Source organism: Ambystoma mexicanum, chromosome 6q (assembly GCF_040938575.1).
Source record: "Ambystoma mexicanum isolate Mex_15411 chromosome 6q, UKY_AmexF1_1, whole genome shotgun sequence".
Lineage (NCBI taxonomy): Eukaryota > Metazoa > Chordata > Amphibia > Caudata > Ambystomatidae > Ambystoma > Ambystoma mexicanum.
The window spans coordinates 1,153,448,293-1,153,475,386 of NC_090937.1; the positions used below are offsets into that span (position 1 = coordinate 1,153,448,293).

The following is a 27,094-nucleotide window of genomic DNA, read 5'->3' on the forward strand; positions in this document are numbered from 1 at the left end:
GGTGCCGAATCACAGCAGTGAAAATGAACTTACTCCCTCGCCTACTTTACTTTTGCTCATCCCTCCCGATAGAAATTCTGAAAATAGTATTGGACCATCTCCAACGTAAACTCCTAGGATTTATATGGCGGGGTAAGAAATCTAGGGTCCCTAAGAAGGTGATGATGGGTGGATCCCAGCTGGGGGTGTCTGGGGGTTCCCAACCTACATAAATATGCAGAAATGGCGCAGCTTTCGCACCTGTTTACATGGATGTCCAGTTCTCCCCGGCCGAAATGCATGGAGATCGAACAATCCACAATTTCTCCTACCATGCGCTTCCTACCCTTTATCCCCCATACGATACGAAAACAATGGCAGTACCTGCTCTCATCAACAAAGGCTACCCTAAAGGCATGGGAAGAGGCTCTAAAGGGGGAAAAAGATCCCTAGAGGCATAGGCCCATTGTCTCCAATCTTTGGCAACCCTGCCTTCATACCGGGTATGCACCCAGAAGCTTTTGGGAACTGGAGGTCTACTAACACAGCTATTCAACAAAGGCCGACCTTGCTCTTTCGTGGAATGCAAAACAGAATTCCAACTTTCACAAACAGACAGGTTCTCATATACTCAGTTATGCCAGTGGATGATGCACCGGGAAGTAAGGAAGCAGGCCACTCTGAGCTCTCTTCAACTGACAACCTGGGAGGGCTTAGGCACAGGCGGGGTCTAGAATCATAATGGACCCTTTTTTGGTCATTGCTTTTTTTCAATATTGAATCCCAATCCTTCAAGATTAGCTTGTTCAGTCAAAACCAAATCAATTACTAGAGAGGAAAAAAATGAACGACGCATTTGTTTGCAGATGATTTAGGAAATCAATTTGTTGAAAATTAAAAGAATTAAAGGAAATGGTGCATTTGGATTTACTGTTTGTGTCGCTATACACAATACCTAGGATGGAACACAAAACATAGCATCCATTAGTTACAAGGGGTGGGATGCTTGCTACCCAGCTGCTGTTGGATGCTAAATTAGCCATCTTAGTGCACTGGAAGAAGGTTAATTGCCCTGTGTCGTCTTTGCGGCTTCATAAAGTCTGGTAAATACTTGCCATGAAGCAACTGTTTTTGACAGTGGAAGGGTCGGGGAAGAGTGTTTTGGGAATTTTAGATCCTAACTTATATAAAAAAGAAATATAGTAGTTGTTCAAGCCCTATTCATCTAAGCACGCTTACTTTCGTTGCTAATCTTTACTCGCTGGGGCTCATTACAAGTATTAAAAATGGCATGCAAAAGCGAATTAAGAATCAAACCAGACCTTTTGAGTATCAAAGATTTAAGAACAAAATTGAAATTCAATCCCCAATTATCATCAGATAGTGTGATCGACACTTTATAGAAAGTGGTCACCCATTATCTTCATGAACTGTCCGCACAAAAGAACTACGCTTTTACACATCAGAAGACTGACAATCTCACTAAGGGAGAAAGACAGGCCCTTAAATCCTTATCTGAAGATTCAACAATAGTTATTAAAGAGGCCGATAAGGGTGGAAACATTGTGATTATGAACAGAGATGATTACTTACAAATGGCTATGAATCACCTGACACTACCAGGTTGTTATCGACAACTTAATACAACAGACAGACAGGTAATTCTCAAACAAATTGAAGAAGCAATAATGAGCTGGCATAGAAAGGGCCTCATAACAGATGAAGAACGCTCCTATTTTAATATGCACAATCCTGTAACTCCAATAATGTACTTTTTACCCAAGATCGACAAAAGTTACCAAGACATACCAGAGGGCCGCCCAATATTAAGCGGTATTGGATGGATCTCAGAAAACCTATCCGAATATTTAGACGAAATTTTGAAACCATGAGCGACCCAAGTCAAGTCCTACTTACGGGACTCTTCTAACCTTATACAGATACTCCAATCGGTTGTCTGGAAAAAATCCTACGTACTGGCGACACTTGATGTTAAAGCATTGTATACATCTATACAACATAAATGGGCATTAGCTTCTATTGACTATACCTTCAGAAATGATTCCGCATCATATTATGGCCAAATAGAAATGCTGAAAGAAATGTTACAAATAACTTTGGACTCCAATATATTTACTTTCAATAACTCTTTATTCCAGCAGCAAAAAGGAGTGGCAATGTCTTATCTGCGCCTCAATCTGGGGGGCCTTTGGCTTCGGTCCGACCTTTCAGAAGATGATCCTGGCAAACTACCAGTCCCCCAGGACGAGGCTGAGAGTCAACGGCCGCTTGTCGGACCCAATCTCCCTCACGTGCGGAACGAGGCAGGGATGTCCTCTATCCCCTCTGCTTTTCGCTTTGGCCATGGAGCCGCTGGCTCAACGAGTCCGGAAGAACCCCCGAATCAGTGGCCTGTGCACAGGCTCTGCGCAACATAAAGTGGTCCTCTACGCAGATGATGTTTTGCTTACCATCACAAACATTGAGAGATCCATGAGCGAGGCCTTAACTGAAATCCACACTTTGGGATGGTCTCGGGATTCGCGATTAACTATCAAAAGTCGGAGGCGCTGCGAGTGGGCATGACGCCAGCTGAACGGGAGGCCCTGGTGAAGAGAGGTCCGTTTCAATGGAGCATCAAATCGATCCCCTACTTGGGGGTTCATATCCCCGCACGCCCAATGGAAGTTTGCCGAGCTAACTTCCCGCCACTCTTCGAGGAACTAGAAAAGGATCTGACCCGCTGGCAACCCCAAGAGATCTCCCTCCTAGGCCGGATCATGGCATGCAAAATGAACTTACTCCCGCGCTTCCTCTATGCCTGTGCCGCCCTCCCGAGCACCCTTCTGCTTCCCCCCTTGCAGCGGCTCCAAAGGAAGATGGTGGACTTTATCTGGAAAGGGAAGAAACCGTGCATCCCGCGGAGAACAATGATGGCCAGCACGAGATTGGGAGGCCTGGGGGTCCCCGACCTCCACAAATACCATATGGCGGCACAGCTAGCCCACCTCCAGGCATGGGGACTTGCTACGGGTCGACCAAAATGGGTGGAGATCGAACAATCCTGCCTCTCTCTTCCCCTTCGCTTCCTCCCGTTCTTATCCACAGCTTTACGCCCCAGCTGGCCGGGCACTCTCACAGCTACAAAACAAAAAATTAGGGCCTGGGAGTGGGCTCACAGACACCGGGGCGTCCCAGGAGACTTGAGTGCACTCTCCCCAATATTCCTCAACCCAGCTTTCTCCCCCGGGGCCCGTCCCCAAAACCTCAGAAACTGGGTTGCAGGGGGCCTCGCCACCTTAGGACAACTTTTTGAAGGGGACTCCCCCCTAACCTTTGAACGCTGCAAGATGACTTTTCAGTTAGCGGAAACAGACAGGTACTCCTACTCTCAGCTCAGACACTGGTGCTCTCACCCACAGACCCGAGTGGCGGCCACAAGACCCCTTACCTCACTGGAACTGACGGTGAGCGACTTACCGGCCCGGGGGAAAATATCCTCCTATATAGGCTGCTACAGGAGGACCCCCTCCGGTCCAGGCCTTCCTACATGTCCCAATGGGAAACGGACCTCGGACACGCCATTGAGGACCATACATGGGTAGACATTTGGACAAGAACGGGGACGTCTTCCCGCTGTATAACCAACAGGGAGTGTGCCCATAAACTACTCCTGCGCTGGTATTACCCCCCTCTACGCCTTCATCACTTCCAACCAGCACTAAACCCTCTCTGTTGGCGACTTTGTGACCTCCCGGGATCCTACTTCCACATGTGCTTGACCTGCCCCCGGGTGCAGGAGTTTTGGTCTCTCTGTCTAGCCACCATTAAAGACGTCACCCAGGCGATCATTCCGCTCACGCCCGAACAGGTCCTTTTAGGGATTCCATTGTCAGGCTCATACCCGCGGTCGGGGAGAAGAGCGGCCCTGATATCCCAGTTCCTATTAGCAGCTAATATCACGGTGGCCTGCACCTGGAAGTCCGCGGACGGACCCTTGATGGCCCTTTGCTGGGTCAAACTTTGGGATATTTTAATAGCTGAGAAAGTCACGGCAGCCAGGGCGGGACTGCTTCATCGTTTCTGGGATATCTGGGAACCAGTGCTAGACTATGACCGGAATTATCCGGCCCTGACCTACAAACCGCCCCTAATCGCAAGGGCCCTTCACGCTAGGGAAGACCCACCAGTGCCGCCGAGCCAGTCTGACTAAGGCCGAGAACTATGCTTGCCGGGGAACGTACGGGGTGGGTGACGGGGACCCTGGGTTACATGACCTGAGATACTATATGTAATGTCCTTGTATAATCTCTCCTGTGTGTCGATTGATAAATAAACAAATTAAAAAAAAAAAAGGAGTGGCAATGGGGACAAAATATGCCCCTACATTAGCTAATATCTTCATGGGGATGTTGGAGGAACATATTGTATACTCGGATGTAGCTTTTCAAGATCATGTCAAATTGTGGACTCGCTACATTGATATTTTCCTAATATGGGATGGATCTGTAACCACACTACATGAATTTACAGCGAAACTGAACCATAATCAATTTGAGATCGAATTCACAGGAGAATCTAATGCTGAATCTATAAATGTTTTGGATCTTAATATCCTTGTCAAGGAAGATCGTTTGGAAACTAGAACATTTCGCAAACCAACGGAAGTGAACTCGATTTTACATGCACAAAGTTTCCATCAACGCTCTACCATCCACAACATCCCCGTAGGAGAATACATACGGGCAAGACGCAACTGCAAAGATGACAAAATGTTCAAACAAGAATGTCAACTCCTGAGGAGTCGATTTAAGCAAAGGGGTTACCCCAACAAGTGTTTACAAAAAGCTTTCGAGAAAACAAAGAATTTACGACAAGAGGACACACTGGTCCCTAAAAAGCGCTCAGAAGAGAAACAGATGAAACTCATGTTTGTAACTCAATACAACAAAGATCATCAACAGATCAGAAAAACGTTACAAAAACATTGGTACCTGTTACAACTAGATGAACATCTGAACAAATTCATTGACAGTAGCCCAACTATTATTTTTAAGAAAGCTAATACTCTCAATTCAATGATTTGCCCATCCTTGCTACCAGAGTCACCGAGAAATAAACTACATGGCTCACTAAAATGGAGCCTGGCTTTAGGAAATGTGGATATTGTACAATGTGCAAATTTGGTGGAGACAAGATTAGAAGCGTGGAGGGTCATAATGGAAAAAACTTTGTGATTAAACACTCAATCAATTGTAGATCAAAATATGTGGTTTATGTGATTAGATGCATTTGTAAACAATTGTATATAGGTAGCATTATAAGAGAGCTGCGAATTAGAATCCGGGAACACTTGGCAAAAATTGGAAGTCAAGACACCACCCTACCCCTGGCAGTACATTGGCAGAAGAACCATCAAGAACCTAACATACAATGTATTGGCTTAAAGCAGGTCAATATGAATAAGAGGGCAGGTGATAGAATCAGGGCATTGCGCCAAGCAGAAGCTAGAATTATTTGTTTTTTAATGCTACTATGCTTGGTTTAAATCTTGATACTGAAATGGCTTCTTTCTTATGATTATGCAAATGCATCTTCTATCACATACCATACTATGATTAGACATGACAAGAATGTTGTTTCACCTAATATTGGTTTAGCACTATTACATTATTTAGAGTGGCTATGCTATTGCCCTTGTATGTGCAGATAACAGAGGGGTAATCTAATAATTAATAATATGCTGACCGACGGACAACTCATTCCTTCTTCTGCTCTAGAATAGACAGCAATTAATGAATCTGTTTGCACTAAACACCTATATGTACAATTTTGTGAGTATATCCCTTTAAGGCATTTCGTGAATTAACCGAATACTGCTGATTTCTGTTCGCAAACAAATAGTTAGACCAAAAAGTCTAAGCAAAAAATGTACGGCACAGTCCAAAATAACTAAATAGCGCCTAGCTCTGTTTTTGAATAAATAGTGAAACCGATAATCAATGAAACAACTAGTTGGGACACAAAGGCCAGATAATGAATTAATTGAATGAATAGCCTCACACACATGTTGCCAAGCAACAAGGCGAAGCAACACATCCGGCACTCACTACCCGAGTGAATGCGAATAGAGGCACCCGAGCATATTGGTTTCGCAGCTTTACGTGTATGTTGCTAAGCAACAGGTTGAGGCGCCGGACACGGCGTCGGGTAGCCATGGGAACTAATAAAATAGTCCCAAGATGGCGACAGCTTAGAACAGTGAAGCCGACGTGTGTGATTTTCGCTACCTGCCAAGTAAGTGATGCTTCTAGCTTGCAGCACGAGCCCTTTAGTCATTAATAGGATGATATTGTCAGTAAATGTGGTCTCTTTGACCTTACAGGACATATTATATTGTGTAGACTGTGAACGTTCTTATATCTTAATGGAGTAACATACCGCATGCTGAGTAAAGTGCACGGCACATGAAACGTGTTAAACAAATGCAGCCTAACCTGTAGAAGTAAAATATATCAGCGCTTCACGAGAGGATCATCCTCGTAACATTAATTTTCCGATCCTATGAGACATAGCAGAACTGGCAGACTGTAAACTTTTAAGTGCCGCAACGGAGGAATATACCGCGCATGCACTCTACTGCACATTAAAATTGTAAAATGAGAATAAATATAAACTAAAACTGAAATAAGGCGCAATGTCCTGGACCTTCCTTCATGCTTTTGCATGCCATTTTTACTATTTTTGACGGCTTTTTCTGTGGCTTGCCGTTGGTCCAGTGATTTGCGACAGAAAAAATCTTTAGGAATAGAGAACTGTTGTATTCCAACTAAGTTTGAAGGAGTCGCCCAACAGACCAGCTGTAACTACAAGCCCAGCTTTTTTGTCCTCATCTCATTACAAGTATGGCGGTGCAGGGAAAAAATTGGGCGTAACAAAATGACTGCCACTTTTCTACGAGTACGGTCCTGGAGTAGGGAATTTACCTCTAGTATCATGCTAGAGGTAAATCCTCTCACTTTCTGCCGAAAAGCTGCAAAAGTACGCAGCAGTAATTCTGCCAAAAAAGCCCCATAGAGACCAATGGACTCTCAAAAAATGGGGATTAACCTCTTAAGTGCCAAGGACGAGGTATCTCGTCCTTGACATTACGTTTGTGTTGCCAAGGACGAGATAGCTCGTCCTTTGGGATCGCATAACTGAAATCCAACCCCTGGGCTATGTGAGGAAGAGGTTGGATTTCTTTCAGTTTCATGTCGGCATGCATAATGCACTCCAACATGAAACAAAGTAATTTTCACTGCAGCAGCCATTTTCTACCCCTCGATCTGCAGCACTATTGTGCCGTTCAGATCGGGGGAGGTGTCGTTGGAAAGGGGAAACTCTCCCCTTTCCAACAACACCTTTTTGGAAGCATTGCTGGGTGCAGATCGGGCAGAGAAGGATCGATCCGCGCCCAGCAATGCCACTAGACCACCAGGGATCTGCTTCCTCTGTAAGAAGCCCCCTCCCCCTCCGGCCTCCAAAGCATGGGGCCACATGTATTGGCTCCCCTGAGGGCAGATGGGTGCCCATCTGCCCCTAGGGGAAAGGTAAGGAAAAAAACAATATAAGATTTGGGTGGGGGGTTTGGGGGGGGGGTTGAGCAAGGGATTGTGGCACTAGACTACCAGGATTTTTCTGTATTGAAAGTGGTGGTGGCGGCCCTCTCCACCCCCCCACCATAAGTGGATGGGGGAACCTCATGTAGCCCTCCCTGTGGGCAGATTTCTGCCCCTTTCTGTCCCCAGGGGGGCTACATGAGATACCCCCATCCATTTGCAGGGGAGGGGGCCACCAGAAATCTTGATACAGGCCCCCCAAGCATGGGGCAGTACGTTTTGCCTACCCTGGGGGCATATAGGCACAGTAATGTGGCCATCTGCCTCTAGGGTAGGGGCAAACAAAATCCCCCTCCCAATAAATAAATAAATAAATAAATAAAAACCGACGTTGTTTGTGGTGGGTGCACCACCAGCGACTTGTATAATGAAAAGGGATGGAGGGGCTCTCATACAGCCCTCCCTGGGGGCAGATTGCTAGTGCAATATTGCAATCTGCCCCTAGGAAGGGGTAAATGTGTTTTTACTGGGGGTGAGGGTCAATAGACCACCAGGGATGGCTTGGAAGGGGGGCAGTGATCGGAGAGTAGTAGTTATGATTTGTTTTTGCTGGGGCGATCATCAGTAACAAATGGTTTACAGCTTTTTCTACGCTAGCAGCTGCAACGTTATGTGAATACTGTTTTTTATTATTCTATGGTTAAGGGCCATTGTCAGTGGGGTGGGTGGTGTGGGTGGGAGTGAGCCGTCTGGGAAGATATTTTGGTGGGCTGGGACACAATTGCAGGGTCAGGCCACAAATTGCCCCCCATCCCAGCATAAAATTGGTGTTTCCCTGGGAGCGGCTGTCTCCCATGTGGGTTGACCGTCCGCAAGCCCAGGCTGCACCTCTGGCTGTGCTGCATTACAGATGTCACCTCTGGGGGGAGGAATGGGGATCCTGCCAGGGCTCCCCGGCACTGCCGCTGTACTTGTGGATGTCGACCCACATGGGAGAACAAGGCGCCCAATGCCAGAGGCATCACCTCCAACCATCCTGGAGATCTGGCGGGCCTGCGGTACGGCTTCTCCCTCCGGGAAAAGATGGGGAATCTGCTGGGGCTCCCTGGAACTACAGCTGTGATTGGAGATGGTAGACCTGCATGGGCGACAGATGCCCAAGGCCGGGGACATCACCTCCAACCGTCCTAAAGTTCTGGCTGGGTCAGAACTGGTATTCTGGTTGGCCTGCGTTAAAGCTTTTCCCTCCAGGAAAGAACAGGGAATGTCCTGGGCCTCCCGGGAACCACGGCTGGGTTTGGGGACGTTTAACCTACATGGGAGTCAGCCGCCCAAGGCCAGGGATATGACCCCCTACAACCCTGGGGCTCTGGCTGGGTTGCGTTACAAGGCCAGGTACATGACCCCAACCATCCTGGTATTCTGGCTGGCCTGCGTTACAGCTTCTCCCTCCGGGAAAGGACAGGGAATGTCCCAGGCCTCCCGGGAACCACTGCTTGGGTTGGGGATGTCCAACCCACATGGGAGTCAGTCGCCTAAGGCCAGGGATGTAACCACCTACAACCCTGAAGCTCTGGATGGGTTGCGTTACAGCTTCTCCCCTCTGGGAAAGGATGGTGACCCTGCCAAGGCTCCTTGAGACTGCCACTGCATTTGGGGATGGTCAGGCCACATGGGAGACAGTCGGCCAGGGACATTACCCCCGACAAATCCTGGAGCTCTGGCTCGGCTGTGTTACAGTATTTCCCTTGGGGAATAAACGGGGACCCTCCCGGGGCTCCCTGGGACTTCTGTTGGACTTGTGGATGGGCGACACTTTCTTTTCCACCCAGGTAGGTGCACCCACACATGTGAGGTACTGTTTCCATCCGAACACCTGTGGGAATGTGGGAAGGTAGGACGTGTTGTTGGTGGTGTGTTTCAGTAGTTCACATGTGGGAAATGTCTGAAAATTGGGTTTTATTTCCTAAATTTGAGACTTTGCCGGGGTTTGTGGGTAATGCATTCTGGGTCAATTCGTGCAAGTCAGACCTCTGTGGATACCCACGGGTGTCTTCTTTTCTGAAATGCATGGGGTTCCCGGTTTTCCTTGGTGGCTGTGACACCCTAAGCCCAAATCTGTAGGTTGTCCACAAGAGCAAAATCCTGCACAATCTGCTCTACCGAAAGACTTGGGATTACCAGTGGTTTAGCCTTTTCCCTTTGCGCCCAGGTAGGTGCACCCACACATGTGAGCTACCATTTTCATCGGGACACCTGTGGGAAGGTAGGACATGTGTTGTTGGCGGTGTGTGGGCAGAGGGAAATGTCTAAAAATTGAGTTTTTTTCACCAAATTTCTGACTTTGCCACGGATTGTGGGTAATGCATTCTGGGCGATTCGCGCAAGTCAGACCTCTGCGGATTCCCATGGATGTCTTCTTTTCAGAAATGCATGGGGTTCCTTGTTTTCCTTGCTGGTTTCAACACCATAGGCCCAAATCTGTAGGTTATCCACAAGAGCGAATTCCCGCAAAATCTGCTCTGCAAAAACACTTCGGGTTACAAGAGGTTTAGCCTTTGCCCCAGGTAGGGGCACCCACACATGTGAGGTACTTTTTTCGTCGGGACACCTGTGGGAATACAGGAAGGTAGGACATTTGTTGTGTTTGCGTGGTTTTCATAACGTTTTTGAACATTTGCTGCTGCACTTTGTCACACAACCCATTCATTTCCCAAGTGACCTACATTTTGTCGCGGCTTTAGGCACTATACACTTTTGTAACCTGCACAAGTCATCTACCCTTCAAAAGGTCTGCCTGTGCTCTTTCAAAAAATGTATGGGTGCCCTTCCTCACCACATTTGTTTTCTTTACTTACACATGCTAAGTACGTCCGTTTAGGCCGCAAGCATAAAAACCTGTGTACCTTGGCTCTGTTTTTGGCTTGTGGTATTGCTTGTTTTGTGAAACTGGAAGAGTCGGGGGAATATAGCGGGGCATTGCTTTTCTCGAAATTCACAGAAGCCATTTCCGTACCGGGCCAGCTAGGTCCACCACATACCTTTTTTCTGTTATTTTATCGATTTTTCCCTACATAGTTGTTGCCTGACCTATGCAAATCGCTCCTTCCCAATCTTGGAATTTTGTCTTCTTTTCAGAAATGTATCCTTTCTGTCTTCCCATTCAGCTTTCCTACCCTCCTCTTCCATTCCGTGCACGCATGTCCTATTGAAAAAAAAGGGCAACATCACCTACCTCTCACAAAACGGCTGGTAACCATATCAAAATATGTTTTTTTGGTTTCCACTAAACCTGTTCTTGAAAGCCTGGAAATGGCGAATTCAGCACAGCAAATCATTTTACAAGGAAAAAACCACACTCTTCTTTATACATCACTTTATTGCCATTTTCAAAAAAAACCCAAAATGTTCTCCCTTTTTGGTTATTTTCTCTCACCCCCTACAGCAAACTAGGATTCCTTGGTGGCGTTACGACCGCCTACATGTGGGAAGAAAGGGGCCAAATTTGGCCGAGAAATCTCATGTAACAAAAACGTTACAAGGGATTGACATACTGAAATCACCAAAAAAGGCCTTGGCAATGGGGGGAAAACCCATGGTAGTTAAGGGGTTAAATCTGCCATTTGTAATCCGCCAGTAATTCTACCAAACCAAGTGGCGGAAACGGTCATTCCGTTGGGCGGTATTCTTGTGGATTTACCGCTAGAATACCGGCCAACTCGTAATGAGGCTCATAGTGCTGGAAAAAATTGGACTTGCATAATTGATGAGATCTGTATCTGCCGATAAACTGCAACCGGGGGGCGGAGTGGCGAAGAGAGGGAACGGGCAGCAAGACAAAGGAGTTAGCTAAAATGAGCTTGACTACAAGCGCTTGATTATTTACTTTTGAACTAAACTTCATAAAAAAAGTTTTGGGAAAGAAAATCAGGGTTTTCTGAAAAGCACAAAGCTATAATTGTCCTTCGTTCATATAAAGGTGCCATATTTCCTTTGGACTTATACACCCTCAACAGCATTACTTTAGCTTTTGTACTGGACAGCTCCAGTGAACTTATGTGGAATGGAGCTATTAAGAGGAGCACAGAGAAGACATTTTAATGGAAAATGCTTTGTGATGAAATGTGCGTTTGATTGTTTAGGGGTTATATAAAAGGGTCAACGTTTGTACTGGGATCTAAATCAATCTTATCTAGATGGAGGTAAAATTAAAACAATGGTGATTATATGAAAAGTTTTATGACTTTTCATATTACAAATTCGCTTTCTAAGCCGAATCCACAAAAAGAACCATTAATCCACAAACAAAAATGATCAGTGATGTAAGCAGCAGCATTTCACGAGTTGCAAATGGCATACACCATTTATATTCATATCCGCCACTCGGCACCAATCAGCAGTCATCTCTCCATTTGTCACAAACTTTGGTGAATTTGTAGGGGCAGCCTTGGCACCTGCCTGCTCATTCTTCCACTAAAATGCAATAGTCTAGATCTTGTACCCACTTACAAAGTCTTGGCAGATCTGGGGCTCCCCATTTCATGGCAACATTTCATTCAACAGTGATCACAGCGCTGAATATGAACAGCTGGGCTGTTATATTATTGATGGGAATTTGGTGAGGACCATTGAGGAAATGTTCTTTCCTCAAGATCTGTATCTGGAATTAATTTGTTTGGTAATAAGAAAGCAGTTTTGTGAGCCCACATAGTATAGGAAACCTTTATCAACCTCTGCATTACTCCCCGCTGTGTGCCATTTTCTAAGGTACATTTCCAGAAAGTCAAAGAGTCTACATGGACTTGGGAACTTATATCCATTAGCATCTCTCAAATACTATAGGTGACAAATCGGGGAAAACTGTCAAACTGTAAATCAATAACCCAAAGCCTCTATCCAGGCAGCAGATGTGACCATTATGAGGATCGGTTTTGGAAACTGCCCCCCCCCCCACCTCCAGAAACCCTACAGTCAATGTGTGGTGTCAAATTATCTATGATGTAGCTAGAAAGGATCACCACACACAAAACAACACAGTAACCAGGTCACAGGTACCAATATCAGACTGGGAACAGAAAAAAAGACTTGTGTGATGATGTGCTTAAGAGTAGCAAGGAGGGGTATTATTTATCTGTCAATTAGGGACAGACAGCCAGAAACAAGAGTACCAGAGCTATTAAGTGCGTTATGATAAAGGACTTACATTTAACATTTGATCAATGTCTTGCTTTTCCAAATAGGAGCGCGTAACAACTCGTCCATCAAAGTCTACTTCTGCCTTGAATCGCACTTTGTTCATTCCCATATCTGTGGCTTTTACATCATGAATAGCTCTAAAAGGCGTGAAAAGATTAATTATAACACTTCAGAGAAGTGACAATGTTAACAACGGTATTCATTTAAACATGTATGCCCCATCATAAATTGTCAATAGGATTCAATATTAAATAAGATTGTGTTAATCTACATAAATACATTCTCATATTAACAGAATTGCCTATCAGCTATGATTAAGCCAGTTACATTGAATACAATTGTGATCTTTGATGTGAATGCCAAATCTATCACTTTTAAAATAAACTATTGCGAGGAATGTATAAGAAACAGACAAAAGAGAGGGCGAAGAACCAAAAGAAAAAGGCTGGTATGACAGGGATCCGCAGATGGGACAGAAAATTTGGGGTACAGTTTTAAGTATAGAAATGATTTTCAGAGCATCATGCATGTAAAGACTGTAGTTAGCCACATAGCAATTTACTGATCTTTGGCAATGTTCTTTCTGCTGGATTAGCCCTCCCCACATATTCCACATCTTTGCAAATTAGTCTCCTGCGTCAGTCTGGTTTCAGAAGGTTATTCAGGGGGCACACTGTGGCCCTGGAACAATGTTGTTGGCACCCATAATTCCAGATGCGATGTCACTGGAGGTATATAAGGAGTATGCTATATCCAAGGACAACCCATTTTCTCCTGAGCTCTAGCAGAGGTTATGAGCTTTCCACAAAGAGGGGGTAAGTGGGATGGGGGAGTGATGTGAAATCTGTAGGAAGGCAATACCAATCAATCAGAAAAAGAATTACTGAAGGGAAGTCTCTTGATCTTCTAATGGATTCCCCCTCCTAGAAAGACTAAATGCAGCAATGCAGTTCAGAACTTGGAGGAGGTAGGAGAGCGAGGAAACATCACACACCAGGGAATCTGGAGCATCCCTTGACCAAAGTAGGCATTCTGAACAGACAAGGAATCCAGGCAGTACAATTTGGCAAAAGTGTGCAGAGGAGCCCACATAGGAGAGACCCTCTGCAAAGCAAAAATAGCTATCAGGCATCTAGCAGAATTGGCCCTCAGACTATCGGGCACATCCTCGTTGGCCAGATTGTAGCATTCAGATATTCAGAAAGGATGATCATGCCTAACAGGCTTTACTTGGCATCAGCCGTGCCTCCTTGAACACCAGCAAAACAGTCCATTGTCCGCAAGACATACTAGCTGAGAGTGCTCTGGGGGAACATGAAGCAAACCCTCTCCTTCAACTAAGATGAACTAGACACAGGGTAAAAGATAGGAAGATGGATGTTGTATGACCATTAACAGTTTGATATAGCCTTGGGAAGGAAGCTAAGCCTTCCCTCCTTGGAGAAGACAAGGGACAAAGGCTTGAGAGAAAGGGCTGTAGCACACTCGTCCCGACATCCTGAAAATAATTAGGGGAGAGAAACTTCTAAGGACGCAAATGCAATGGGTCAAACCTAGCCAGTATGTTAAATGTCAAAATAAGATTTAACTTTGATGCAGGAATAATAAACTGTCACGGTGGAAACTAGCTATTCAACCCCACAAAAATAAAACTGCTTACAAGAGAAGTTAAAGAAAAAGCCATGCTCAGGGGTCCCCCTGGACAACTAAATAGCAGCCAGGTACCCCATTTAACAGTGACTATGAAAATATTGCGGGGCCCCAGGAAGTAGAAAATCTAGATTCAAAGAGGTCTGGAAAGACAAAGGTCTCCTATCCTGCATAGGACACGAGGCAGATAACTTTTGGCACATGCGGGCATCGTTGACTTGGTAGCTGGCCTCCTTGTGGAAAGGAGCACATCCAAGACCTCATCCGACAGCCCCTACTTCTTGTACCACAGCCTCTCAGTAGCCAAGCATGAAGGTTGAGACTGCTCAGAAGCGTAAACAGAACCTAGACGTTTGACAGAGTGCAGATCAAACACTTCTTAAAAGGCACCCCGAAGGACAAGTCTGGGTTGCATAGCCTCCGGGTTCAGTTTGGGGTGCTTAGGATGAAGGGGGAACTGAACGTACTTTGTCTCCTGAGGGCCAGCAGGAAGACACAGTGCATGCCTAACACATGTAGAAGTACCACTCCACAATAAATGCATCCCATAGAGCTCCCACACTGGAGCTGAACAAGGAACACTTTTGGATGATACTGGAGAAGAAGCCGCCACTTCAGGCTTTCCCCAGCAGGTAAGAATCTTGCCCAGAACTTCTCGTCAGAGTGCTCACTATTGGGAGACCAGCTAATGCCTGCTCAAGGCATCCGCAACAATGTTCTCTTTCCCTGCCAAATGGGCAGCTGACATGTAGATGTCATTGTCCAGAGTGCAGAACCAGTTGCTTATTTTCCCCTGAACGGTGGAAGCAATCTCCCATCACCTCTCTTGTTGATATATGATATGGCATTTATTACGTGCCTAGACACAAGTGTTTCAAGGCGCAACGAGGCAAGGGAGGTGAATAGAGGGAAGACAGACAATCTTACTAGGCCAGGTGAGATTGAGATCGTGCATGGGAGGGTGCGAAGGGGAAAGGTGCAGGGAAAGTGCAGTACGTAGGATAAACAGTAAATAAATAAAAACAAAAACAATACATAAGATGTGCAGCCATCTGGTGGCAGGTGCAAGGGTAAGTGCAGACGTCAAGTGCTGGTAGGGGGCTGTCGGGATACAGAAACAGCCCCAGAGTGCAAGGGTTACCAGGGGGGCAGAGCAGTTTCAGTTTCAGCCAGGAATTCAGCAGGGGAGAGGAGGAGAGAAAGCAGAAGCATAGAGGAAGGTCTTGAGGTGCTTCTGGAAACAGAGATGGTTCTCTTCAATTTTTAGAGAGGCAGCGAGGCTGTTTCAGAGAGAGGCCCCAGCTGAAGAAAGAGATCTACCACCAACTCGTTGCTTGGAGAAGCAACTGACCCCGAGAGAGTTGGAGGTGGATGACCGAAGAGCTCGGGAAGGAAGATATTTATGAAGAAAGTTGAAGGTATTGAGGCCCCAGGCTTCAGAAGGCCTTGTGGACAATGCAGAGGGTTTTGAACTTAATCCTTGCAGCCAATGGGAGCCAGTGCAGAGATTTCAGTCCCGAAGAGATAAGATGCCTGGGCATGAAGCCAAGGACAAGTCTTGCAGTCCTGTTTTTTTTTTTAAACTTTTATTTTTGTCGGCAGAGGTTCACAAGGCACAGACAGGTAAGAAACACGCATATAAACCAGGCACATCATGGATCAACACATTAATCGCAATACATCAGTAACAGCAGTGATTGCAGAACATCACAAAGGAGGAGAGGATACCAGGGGGATCACAGTGCATGGACAGAGGTCGGAGAGAGGCCCGACTCAGATGTGCTTCCAGACTGATTGTCGAGATACGTATTAAATTCGGTCCAAATGTTCTTAGGGCGAGAGCGGGCGGGAAGCATAGTCAAATATTCTTCTTCGCAGTTTCGTGACCATGTGAGCAATCCCAGCCATTTCTGAGGGACCGGGGGGGGGGGAACACTTCCAGCTCTGAAGTATACATTTCTTGGCAATCATACAACTTATATCCAAAAACTTTTTCAAGCGCTTAGTGTCGGCAGTCTTCCAGATCCCAAATAGAACTGCTAAAGGATCGGGGTCAATTGCAGTTTCAGTTACTGCAGTAAGCGTGTTCAGAACACCTTCCCAGAAGTCAGACAATTTGTTACAGGACCAAAACATGTGTAAATGATCGGCGTCAGCCGTCTTGCAACGCTGACAGAAGTGCACCTCGGAGTGAGTGAACCCCGAAGTCCTGTGTGGAGTATAATAAAGCCTATTGGAGGAGCTCCCTGGGACTGCTGTTGGACTTGTGGATGGGCGACACTTTCTTTTCCACCCAGGTAGGTGGAAAGGAGGAGCTTGTATTGTATGGCGCGGAAACGAAAATTGAGAGAGACTTTTTGAGTGTGAAGGCACATATCCTCCCAGACTTCATCAGGTAGTTCTAGGCCCAGTTCACTCGCCCATCCACTATGCACCCTAAGAGCTGGAGTGGGGGTGATGGCTTGCAGAATTTGATACAATGACTAGATGACACTTCGGGCACCGCCCGAGTTAGCAATATATGCTATAGCCGGGTTATCTGGAGGTTCATCCGGAAATTAGGGCCATGTGTTGCGAAATGCGGCACAGAGCCTATAGTATTGGAGAGTCTCTAAGGGAGATCTGGTGTGCCCCGGTTTCCAGGTTTGGGGATCTATGAATCTACCCTCAGGGTAGAAATCGGACAGCGCCTGATATCCCAGTGCACCCCAGTGTCGAGCCAAAGCAGCATCCAGCGTGGGCTCCAGGCCAGGGAAGGCCCACACAGGGAGCCATCTGTAATACGGGGCAGGCCCGCTTGGCGAGCCCAGCAGGCGTGTCCAGGCGTAGAGGGTCGCGGCCAGAGGGTCAACAGGGGAATCAGGTGCATAGTGACAATGTAATATCAAGGACATCATGTTGATACCAGCGGACGCTAGCCGCTCCAATTTGACATGTGGGCGCCCAGGGGAGCCGGGGTACCAATGGGTGGCATACTGGGCCTGGGCCGCAATCCAATAAAGTGTAAGGTCAGGAGCAGCAATGCCCCCTCGCTTGTAAGGGAGTGCCATGTCAGTCCACTTCTTGCGCACTGCACCCGAGTGCCATAGGAATTGTGCACATAGCGCATGCAATTTGGTGAAGTATGCCCTCCCAGGACATATAGGTATATTGCTAAAAGTGTATAGGAGATTGGGGAGTAAAATCATTTTAATAAGAGATAGTCGGCCGGCAATGGACAACGGACGAGTGCACCATCGTGCGATCTTAGTCTCAACCGTACGTGCCACCGCCGAGTAGTTATCAGCTAGCAAAGTACATTTGGTGAGGGATATCTGCACACCCAAGTACCTGACACCCTCAGGGGACCAGCGCAGAGGATACTCAGTAGTGGGTTGTAGGGTAGATTTAGTGAGCGGGAAAATCTCGGATTTGCGATAATTAATTGTGAATCCGGAGTGGGTGCCAATACGAGTAATATCTCTTAATATGGGATCAAGGTGGGTCGAGGGATCTCTGACATACAGTAGAACATCATCCGCGTATAAGGATAAAATTTGGGGATCCTCTAACAGTCTTATCCCTTTGCGGGAGTGTCGTGCACGGATAAAATCAGCCATTGGTTCTATCACCAATGCAAAGAGAATCGGGGAGAAGGGGCAACCCTGTCTGGTACCCCTGAATAGCGTGAAGCGCTCAGATGTCAGTGAGTTAGCTCTTACTCTCGCCACGGGGGAGGTGTACAAAAGTTTGATTAACCCAGTCATGTTCGGGCCAACGCCCATCGTCTCAAGCACAAGCCACACGTATTTCCAAGAAACCATGTCAAAGGCTTTCTGAGCATCCAACGTAACCGCCACAGCTTGTACGTCTAGGTCTATACGGGACATGACATCCTGATATTATGAGAGGTGGACCTACCGGGGACAAAGCCTGCCTGATCTTCCCGTACTAGGTGTCATGATGGGCAGAAAGCGATTAGCAATGATCTTAGAGAAGATCTTTGTGTCGAGATTCATAAGGGAGAGAGGTCTATAGGACCCGCACTCATCATCAGGTTTACCCGGTTTGAGCAGTACCGTGATGACAGCCTCACGCATGGAGGGAGGAAGGAGAGAGACACAGAGTGCCTCGTTCCTGACCTCAAGCAGCCGGGGGGCCAGAATGGCGATGTGTTCTTGATAGAAGTCTGTAGTGAGGCCGTCAGGGCCCGGCGCCTTGCCTTTGGGCAAGTCTGAGATAGCCGTCACTATCTCGTCTAGTGTAATCGGGGAGTCCAACTGGTCCCTAGTAGAAGAGATTTCTGTAGTGGGGATCTGTTCGAGGAGCTTGCGCATATGTTCGGTATGCTCGGAGGGTTGAGAGTAAAGGGACCTGTAGAATTCAGCAAATGTATCCAATATTTGTTGGTCCGCCCACTGAGTGGTGCCTTATCGATCTTTGATTTTGATGGATGCGATCTGCGTTCGGCCCAACTCCCCTCTCACTAGTGTCGCTAGGGTTTTCCCAGGTCTGTCCCCCTCTCCATATTTCCTGGAAGCCTGTGGCGGCTGAAATATTGAACTTCGCTGGTAGCTAGTGAGTTATATACATGGAGTTCAGCTGAGATCTGGGCAAGTATGTTGGGGTCAGCACCCGTGGAGCATTGCTGATTGTTGTTTTAGTTTGGTTTCAGAACGCTCAAGGGCAGCTCTAATAGATTTCAACACCCCAACCTCCCGAGAAATAGACATTCCCCTAATGTACACCTTAAACGCGTCCCATCTGACCGCGGCTGATGTGTCCTGCTGAGATTTAAGGTCGAAGAAAGATTCAATGTCTGCCAATATATCAGACTTAAATACAATGTCTTTTAGGGCTTTGGACTTAAAGCGCCAAGTGCTAAGTGTCGGAATACGAATTCCCAGTCCCAAAGATAATGTGATCAGAGCGTGATCAGAGAGTGTGCGGGGCAAGATACCTGCTCCCTCAACCCTACCCATGACCTCCCTGGAGACCAAGAACAGATCTATCCTGGACGAGCTGTCGTGTACAGACGAATAAAAGGTATATTCCCGCTGTTGGGGATAAATCGACCTCCAGACATCGCAGAGGTTGAGCGACTGCATGTGGCCCCGCAGCCTGCGCGCCGCGCCCGACAGAGCTCTGGGAGCAGTGCCAGTTCTGTCAAGGACAGTGTCCAGGATGAGGTTCAGATCTCCCCCCCCCCATATAATCTGCCCCCCCCACAAATCCAAGCAGTATGGTGGTTACTGTGTCAAAGAATTCCGGAGAATCTACGTTGGGGCAGTAAGTGTTGACTAACAGGTATTCTGTGTTGACCAGCGTGCAGTGTAGTATGACATATCGACCTTCAGGGTCGATGTAGCTTTTATGTAGTACAAACCTGATTGATTTGTGGATCATCGTGAGGACGCCCCTCGACTGGGTAGAATAGGAAGTAAAGAATCTGGCGGGGCCCCACGACGGGGCTACGGCCCTCGAAATGAGTCCATTGGAGTGTGTCTCCTGCAGAAGCAATATCTTGCAATTGTGTCTGCTAGCATAGGCCATGATTTTACAGGCCTTGGTGGGATTGCTCAGTCTCTGGATATTCCAGGACATTATGACAGTAGACATTTCAGTAGCAGCTATTTATACCCACAGTACCCATATTTCAGTGGATATCCCAGCCCCAGTAATGGTGAGAACTCCCAGAGTAAGAACCATAGGCGTGCAGCAAGTCGCCTTTCAGTGTGCCCTCTGCGAAACCTTGTGTGCCTTTTTGAAAAACAACCCCCTTCCCGCCCCACACCCTCACCACTAACACTGGATCAGCAGTGTGAACGTTGCCCACCCTTAACTGCGTGTGGTTGAGCCGTCCCCAACCTGGCCCAACCTGTCCCGAGGCCCAACTGTGGCAAACAAATATGAAAAACAGAGAAAAATATTGCAATCGCAATAGGGAGCGCCGTTGCCGTGCACCAGCACGCTTGGAGCCCAATGGCCCCGTTACAAGACGAGCAGTGGTAGCGGACACACGCTGCTGCCCCATACCCGCAGGGCGGGCAACCAGGGACAGCGCATGAGCCGCAGCGGTTCCGTATCAACCAAAAACAGTTCTAGCAGTCATAGGGTACTCGCCTCCACGTCCCATAGGTGGGAGTGGGGGCATATCGAGAGAGACCAAAACCCTGCATCTGACCAGCAAAAAACAGTAATTGTGACAGAATAGCAAGTTCATGCAGCATCAGCTCTGCAGAGAGTATCACAAAAAGCATCAAGAAGGATGCGCAGTGTAGCGCTGTGTGCCATAGAGTGTACACAGTGGGATTCCCGGATAGCGCAGACAGCGCACGATGTGACATCCGGCCCGCAAGCAAGCACAGCACCCAGGGGGCCGGAGGGGCAGATAACCCCATGTGCCCGGTATTGTGGGCATATCGTTATCCAGTGCATAAAGAGCGGGGTGTGTCATCTTAGTATGCAGGCCATTTGGTTGATTTCCGGAGCCCGCCACTACCCCACAGGGCAACCCAGGTCTCAGAGGACGACGGGGGGAGCGCGCGGACCCCAGGGGCAGGGGAGGCGAGCAGCCAATGTTGGCATCCCGAGACCACCCACGCCACAGGCGCGCTCCACCTCGAGCCAGAGTGTCACATCGAGCAGAGCAATGTTACTAGTAGCACTGTGTAAATTAAGAGTTAGCGAGTACAGTAAGTGACTTCGGACCATCTTCGGCACGGTTACCTCTAGGACCCTGAAGCGGTATCTGCATCTCAATAAATTTCATCGCCTCATCTGGGACAGTGAAGAAGTACAGTTTGCCATTATGAGTGATTTTAAGTCGTGCAGGGAATAGGATGGCATATGGGACACCACGTTCCCCAAGTAGTTTCCTGACTCCCAGGAATTGGCGTCTCTCCTGCTGCACCGCCACCGAGAAATCTGGAAAAATTCTGATAGTGTTGGACTCAAAACGCAAGTCTCCCTTTTCGCGCAACAGGCGTAGGATGAGGTCTCTGTCACGGTAATTAAGAATCTTGGCTATGATGGGCCTGGGGCTATCGCCTGGCCTGGGCCGCGGGGACAGGGCCCGGTGAGCCCGCTCAACTGTGAAGTAAGGGGAGAGGTGCTGATCACCCAGCAGGTCTTTAAGCAGTTGTTCGACTGCGTCCTCCATGCGCCCTTTCAGGGCATTTTCAGGGACCCCTATAATGCGCAGGTTATTTCTGCGGGAGCGAGACTCCAAATCGTCAGATTTTGCCTTTACGTTCTTCATGTCACGCGATAGGGAGGCCACAGTATCCTGGAGCGTGTGTATCACATCTTCGTTGGTAGAGATCCTGTTTTCGGCCTCAGTGATTCTAGATCCGGCCTGGTCAACCCGGGTTTTGAGCCAGGCGACTTTCGCATTGATGTCGTCAAGCTTTTCATGAAAGGAGGCAAAGTTTTTAGCCATAGATTCCATCATGGCGGTAAGGTCTGGTGCCGTAACCCCGGGGCTGGAGTCGTTGTCAGGTTCCTCATGTAGGGATGGCGTGGGGTCCGCCTCAGATCAGGGGACCGCCTTAGCAAATGTATCCATGGCCCCCCCCTTAGCGGCTCGACATGGCAAAGAACAGAAAGAACCGGCTGTAGTGCGGGTGGCCCAGGGGTAGGGGCGGTGAGATGGAGCGAGCAGGCTGTGATGTCAATAGGGGTCACCAGTATGCGCCTCGGCGTCAATGAGCTGCCATAATATTAATGAGGGCGACCTGAAGCGGTGAGATTGCAGTCCCCGGCGCCCAGCCCGTCCAGCAAATCAGGTAACAAAAAGGCCCGGGGCGCGAAAAGTCAATGCGTGTAGATTAGCCAAGCATGGGACACATCACCAACCTAAAGAGTGGGGCCTCACGTCTTACAAAGCAGCTCTCCTGGGGCACATCCCATCCAGGAGTGGTATCGGGGCTGTGCAGTGTGTAGCAGGGCGGTGGAGGGGGACCCCGGTAGGACAACCACGTAATCAGCAGGCAGGAGAGGCCCATCTGGTAAACACGCAGCTGGAGTGAAGATGACTGGGCAATTCACTGTGTTATGGTCGTGAATCAGAGTCTTGGGGCAAGGCGCAGACGGTGCACTCGTTGCAGGTCAGCTTCAGTGGAGGGTAGAGGGCAGAAGTGACAGGAGTGCGGCGAACCAGGTATAGCCACCCCCTCCGCCTCTCACCTTAAGCCGCCGTGTCGTCCACGGACCGCCGGATCCGGCACCCCCAGGAGGATCCGGGAGCTGCAGCACGCAGACGAGGGCCGGGACGCCACCACACCAACACGAGGCCACAGTGCAGTGTCCCAAGCGGCACCGCAGCTGGTCATTCGGATCCCAGGCAGGGGGGCGGAAGAGCGGTGGGACAGTCACTAGGAGCAGCAGATCGGCGGTGGCCCAGGGAGCAGGTCGCAACAGCAGCCCCCGCAGGCCCGTCACACGCCCAGCCACGGCCTCCTCCGGCCAGGGCAGATCAGCCGGAGCGCCGCGGGACCACAGCGGGAGGGATAGGCAGGCTGCGAACAGATGGGCGCCGGCAGGGCGGGATGCGGAAGGCTTGCCCTGAGGCACCAGAGGCAGGTCAGCCGGCAACGAATTCGGCGGCAGGCGCCCGCCAAGGCCGCAGCGCACACGGGGCCCGCCGAAGGCCCAGAGCTGCCCCTCCACGGGATGCAGCAGGTAGGCAGATCTCCGGTGCCAAATGTCTGATTCACTCCGGGATTGGGTGTGCAGATAGCACACGCCGACAGCAGTACAGCGCGCAGATCAGGGATACAGGATCAAGTATCGGACCGCAGATGTGAACGGATGAAGAGCAGCTAGGCACGGAGCTTGCGAGCTAGGCAGCCATTTTGCAGGCTGCTCAACAGCGCCCCCCCCTCTTGCAGTCCTGTTCTGGATGAGTTGCAGAGAGTAGAGGCAGGCAGATTTAAAAAGAGGCTGTTGCGGTAATCCAGCCTAGAGAGAACCAGAGCTCTGGAGACAGGGAGCTTCTGGGGGCAGGAGAGGAAAGGAAGAATACCTCTGAGGAACTGACATAGCCACTTGTTCATCAGAATGTGAACACATTTGCCCCATACACAAGCAAGGCAGGCAACTGGGGACTAGCACAATGGCCTGTAGTTTGATGAGCTTGATGTGTTCCCTCTCATCCGCGGGTACCACAGACTCAATGCAAGATCATTTCGGAGAGTCCCCCACCCCAAGCCAAGCTAGCCGAAAAGGCTCTCTCCAAAGAAGGTTGTCTAGGACGGCCAACCATAGGAGATCGTGTAACACCTTGCATGAAATCCCACAAAAGGTCTTATGTTGACATGAACCTAAATCATCATCAACGACGAAGTCACTAGAGTAATCTCACCCCTAACCTAACCGAGCCTTTGGAAAAAGGAAAATGCAGAAGATTGAGGCCCAGGAGGCTGAGGAAGTTCTACGTCGAATGTCACATTTTCGAATGCCCTTTTCTCGAAATATGCTGGAATTTTTTTTTTTCCAAATGTTTGTTTTTTTCTTATCTTTTTATACTTGGGGGGGGGGGGGGGGGTTCCTCCCCCCAACCCTACCAGTTTTTTTTATTTACACTTTTTTTTTACTAACTAAACCGAAAAAAACATAAAATAAAAAAATAAAAAATTCTGAATTTGTTTTTCCGGCAAATTGGTTTTCGACAAAATGGCATTCAAAAATATGCATTCGACAATTTAACTGGATATCGGCCCAGGGACTGGAAGAGTTGAACTATATGGAGGACGTTGCAAACAGACCCTGGCAGGGGAAGCCCTGTGCAAGCACATGTCCAGGGGAGCCCCCATTGAAACTGAGTATTTTTGACGGTGTGGCATAGCACTTTTTAAAGTTCAGTGAAAACCAAAGCTGTGCAGCAAATGACAAGTGTGGTGCAGTCGGGCCAAAATGTGCTCCAGGGAGAGAGCTTGAATGAGCAACTCATTCAGGTAGGGAAAGAGAGGAATTAATTCCCTCATGAGATGAGAGGCCACCATGGGCAACAGCTTAGTTAACAACTTGGGTGCCAAAAATAGAGCAAAGGCCATGACCGTAACTGTAATGGACGTCGCCACCCACAAACCTCAGATAGTTTCTATGCATGGGGTGAATAGATCTTCTTGCACAGGTAATAGCTAAGTAGCCGCAGATCTATGATGGGACGTGGCCCCATACATCTTCAGCACTACAAATCTGACCTGTAGCCCCTTTGCCATCTGACACAGATTCCGATTTCAGGAATAGGCAAGTTATAACTTCTGACCCCCTGCCACCTCCCAATAGGGTAGAAGTATATAGCATTTTACTTTTTCTGTCTGAAGGCAAGGGAGGAAAGGAAACTGTTTAGACCTCACAGTGGAGGCCTGGACCACAAAGCTCTCCAAAGTAGGGTTGGTTAAAAAAAAACTCAGATGCGCTGAAGTAGTATGTTTTCGCTTGGTTTCTGTCCATGGGATACAGCCTTGATTGGGTCAGCAAAGCCAACAGTTAACAGAAGTGTCTCCTTAGGATGACCCTGATGCAGGATATTCACGAGGCCACATTGGACTGGAAGCATCAAAGGGGTGGGCCATCCAGAAGAACAAGTTACTTACCAACTGTAACGTTCTTTCGATTAGATGTTCCTCCCACGTATTCCTCATCTTAGATATATCTTTACCTTCAGCTTTGCTGCTTTGGAAATTTGTTCTCTCGCCACCAGAGGGCGCTCCACTCGAGGCAACGGCATTGATGTCCCTCAGCGGTATCCGTCGAGCACTGACGTCATCTGTTGTATAAATGCCTTGAGCGCGCCCGTTGGCTTCAGTTCTGTTTTTTCATGTATCAGAGCCCATGGATTATAGTTAAAGGCGTGTCTCTTTTGACCCAAGCCTTAAAAGAAATTAGAGTGTAAAGCACATAAACTGTACTGCGGGGTAGGATGGGAGGGTCGATGAGGAATACGTGGGAGGAACATCCAATCGAAAGAACGTTACAGTTGGTAAGTAACTTGTTCTTCGAATGGATTGTGTCCTCCCATATATTCCTCATCTTACATAGATTCCCAAAGCAGTTTTGTATTGGAGGTGGGAGTACAGACATTGTTTTAGTCATGTACCGAATGGAGTACTGATTTAGCAAATAAACCTCCTTGAGAGGTAGTCGAGTCCAAAGCATAATGTTTTATTAAAGTATGCATGGATGACCATGTGGCTGCTGCACAAATATCTTGTACAGAGACACCCCTTTGAAGTGCTGTTGAAGTTGCCATGCCCCTAGTTGAATGAAGGGAGTCACTCTTCTGGACTCCAAAGAAACTGATCCAGTTTAGTTAATTTATAAGTGCAAGGGATAGAAGTAGGATTTTAACACAGGACAGTTATTCAACAAAAAGAGGAACACCTCACAAACGGCAAAGTCTTGATCCATTCTTACGAAGACTACGCCCAAATCCTCTCCGTAGTATCCACGGGGTACCGCCTTCCTATCCCAGTCTCTCCTCCCACCTCCCCTCCACTCCCACAGGTTGGGACAGCAACTCTTTTGGGGGAGATCCGGTCGCTCGTAGAGAGCCAGGCAGTGGAGGAAGTTCCAGCCTCCCAGCGAGGCTTTGGCTTTTACTCCAGGATTTTCACCATTCAGAAGAACAACCAGGTGGGCCTGAGAGTTGTGCTGGACCTTTCCGCCCTCAACCTCTCCCTAACCAGGCAAAAATTCAAGATGGTTACGCCAGCTTTTATAGCAGAGACATTGGACAAGGGAGACTGGATGTGCTCCCTGGACCGGAAGGATGCGTACCTACACGTCCCCATTTGGCAGCCCCATCGTTCTGTGGCGGCCCTCCTCAGACTGGCTCGTCAGGGCTACATCTCCGAAAGTTGTTTGCCACTCCTCCCATGCCCTTATGAACACACTGCACGATCTGGGATTCTCGCTCAACCTCAAGAAGTCGCAGCTGCAGCCTACACAGACTGATATTCCTGGGACTCATTTGGGACATTTGCTCCAAGAGGGTCTTCCCGTCAGAGGACAAAATCTCAGCAATCAAGAGGGCCACCGCCCACTTCCTCAGCAGAGGAGTGACCTCGGCATGGTGGTACCAACATCTCCTGGGTCTACTGGTGGCGGTCCTGTTGTGCTGTTATGCTTGAACTAAAATGGCGCCAGTGGGCAGTGTATTCTGGGAGCTCTCTGAGCCATGATGGATATTTACTTCATGCCGCAGTGAAAAGCTGCACACATTTTGCTGAGTGTTAGATTCATGGTGCTGAGAAAAACATGCTTTCCAAACCAAGGACATTTCTGCTGGGAAAGCTAACTTTGTTATGGTTTGCTACTGTTCTCCGTGAAGCGTGTTTTTAGAGGGGGGAGGTACTCTGCTCCTTGAGGGTAGCAATCGATTGACGCAGCTGGCAACCGACGGCTGCTCATCAACTGCGCACGTGCAATTTCCAGAAGGTTCAAGAATGGACTCCCCTTTGTGGATGTGTATATATGTGGAAACCCGGAGGTGGTCAGGTGAGACTTCAGCAGGAGAAGGACGCTTACGTCCGGCACTCCTGTGAGCTGTGGTGCTCTCGGCGTGGCTGTTCCCGGGGTCTTCCAGCCGCTTCTGGGCGAGATGAGGAATCCTGTTACGCTCACAATGATGCATTTACTTTTGAATTCTTTACTTCTGTGATTTATGTCTATATTACTTCTGT

The 27,094-nt window shown here is 48.2% G+C and overlaps 1 protein-coding gene across 1 annotated transcript in view; it reads right to left on the reverse strand.

The window, feature by feature from the left end:
* SLC30A9 (solute carrier family 30 member 9) overlaps positions 1-27,094 on the reverse strand; it is a 1,100,681-nt gene that overhangs the window by 160,154 nt on the left and 913,433 nt on the right. The window contains exon 16 of the mRNA XM_069631745.1: positions 12,784-12,913. Coding sequence (XP_069487846.1) covers positions 12,784-12,913 — 130 coding nt within the window. The remainder of the gene's footprint in view (positions 1-12,783; positions 12,914-27,094) is intronic.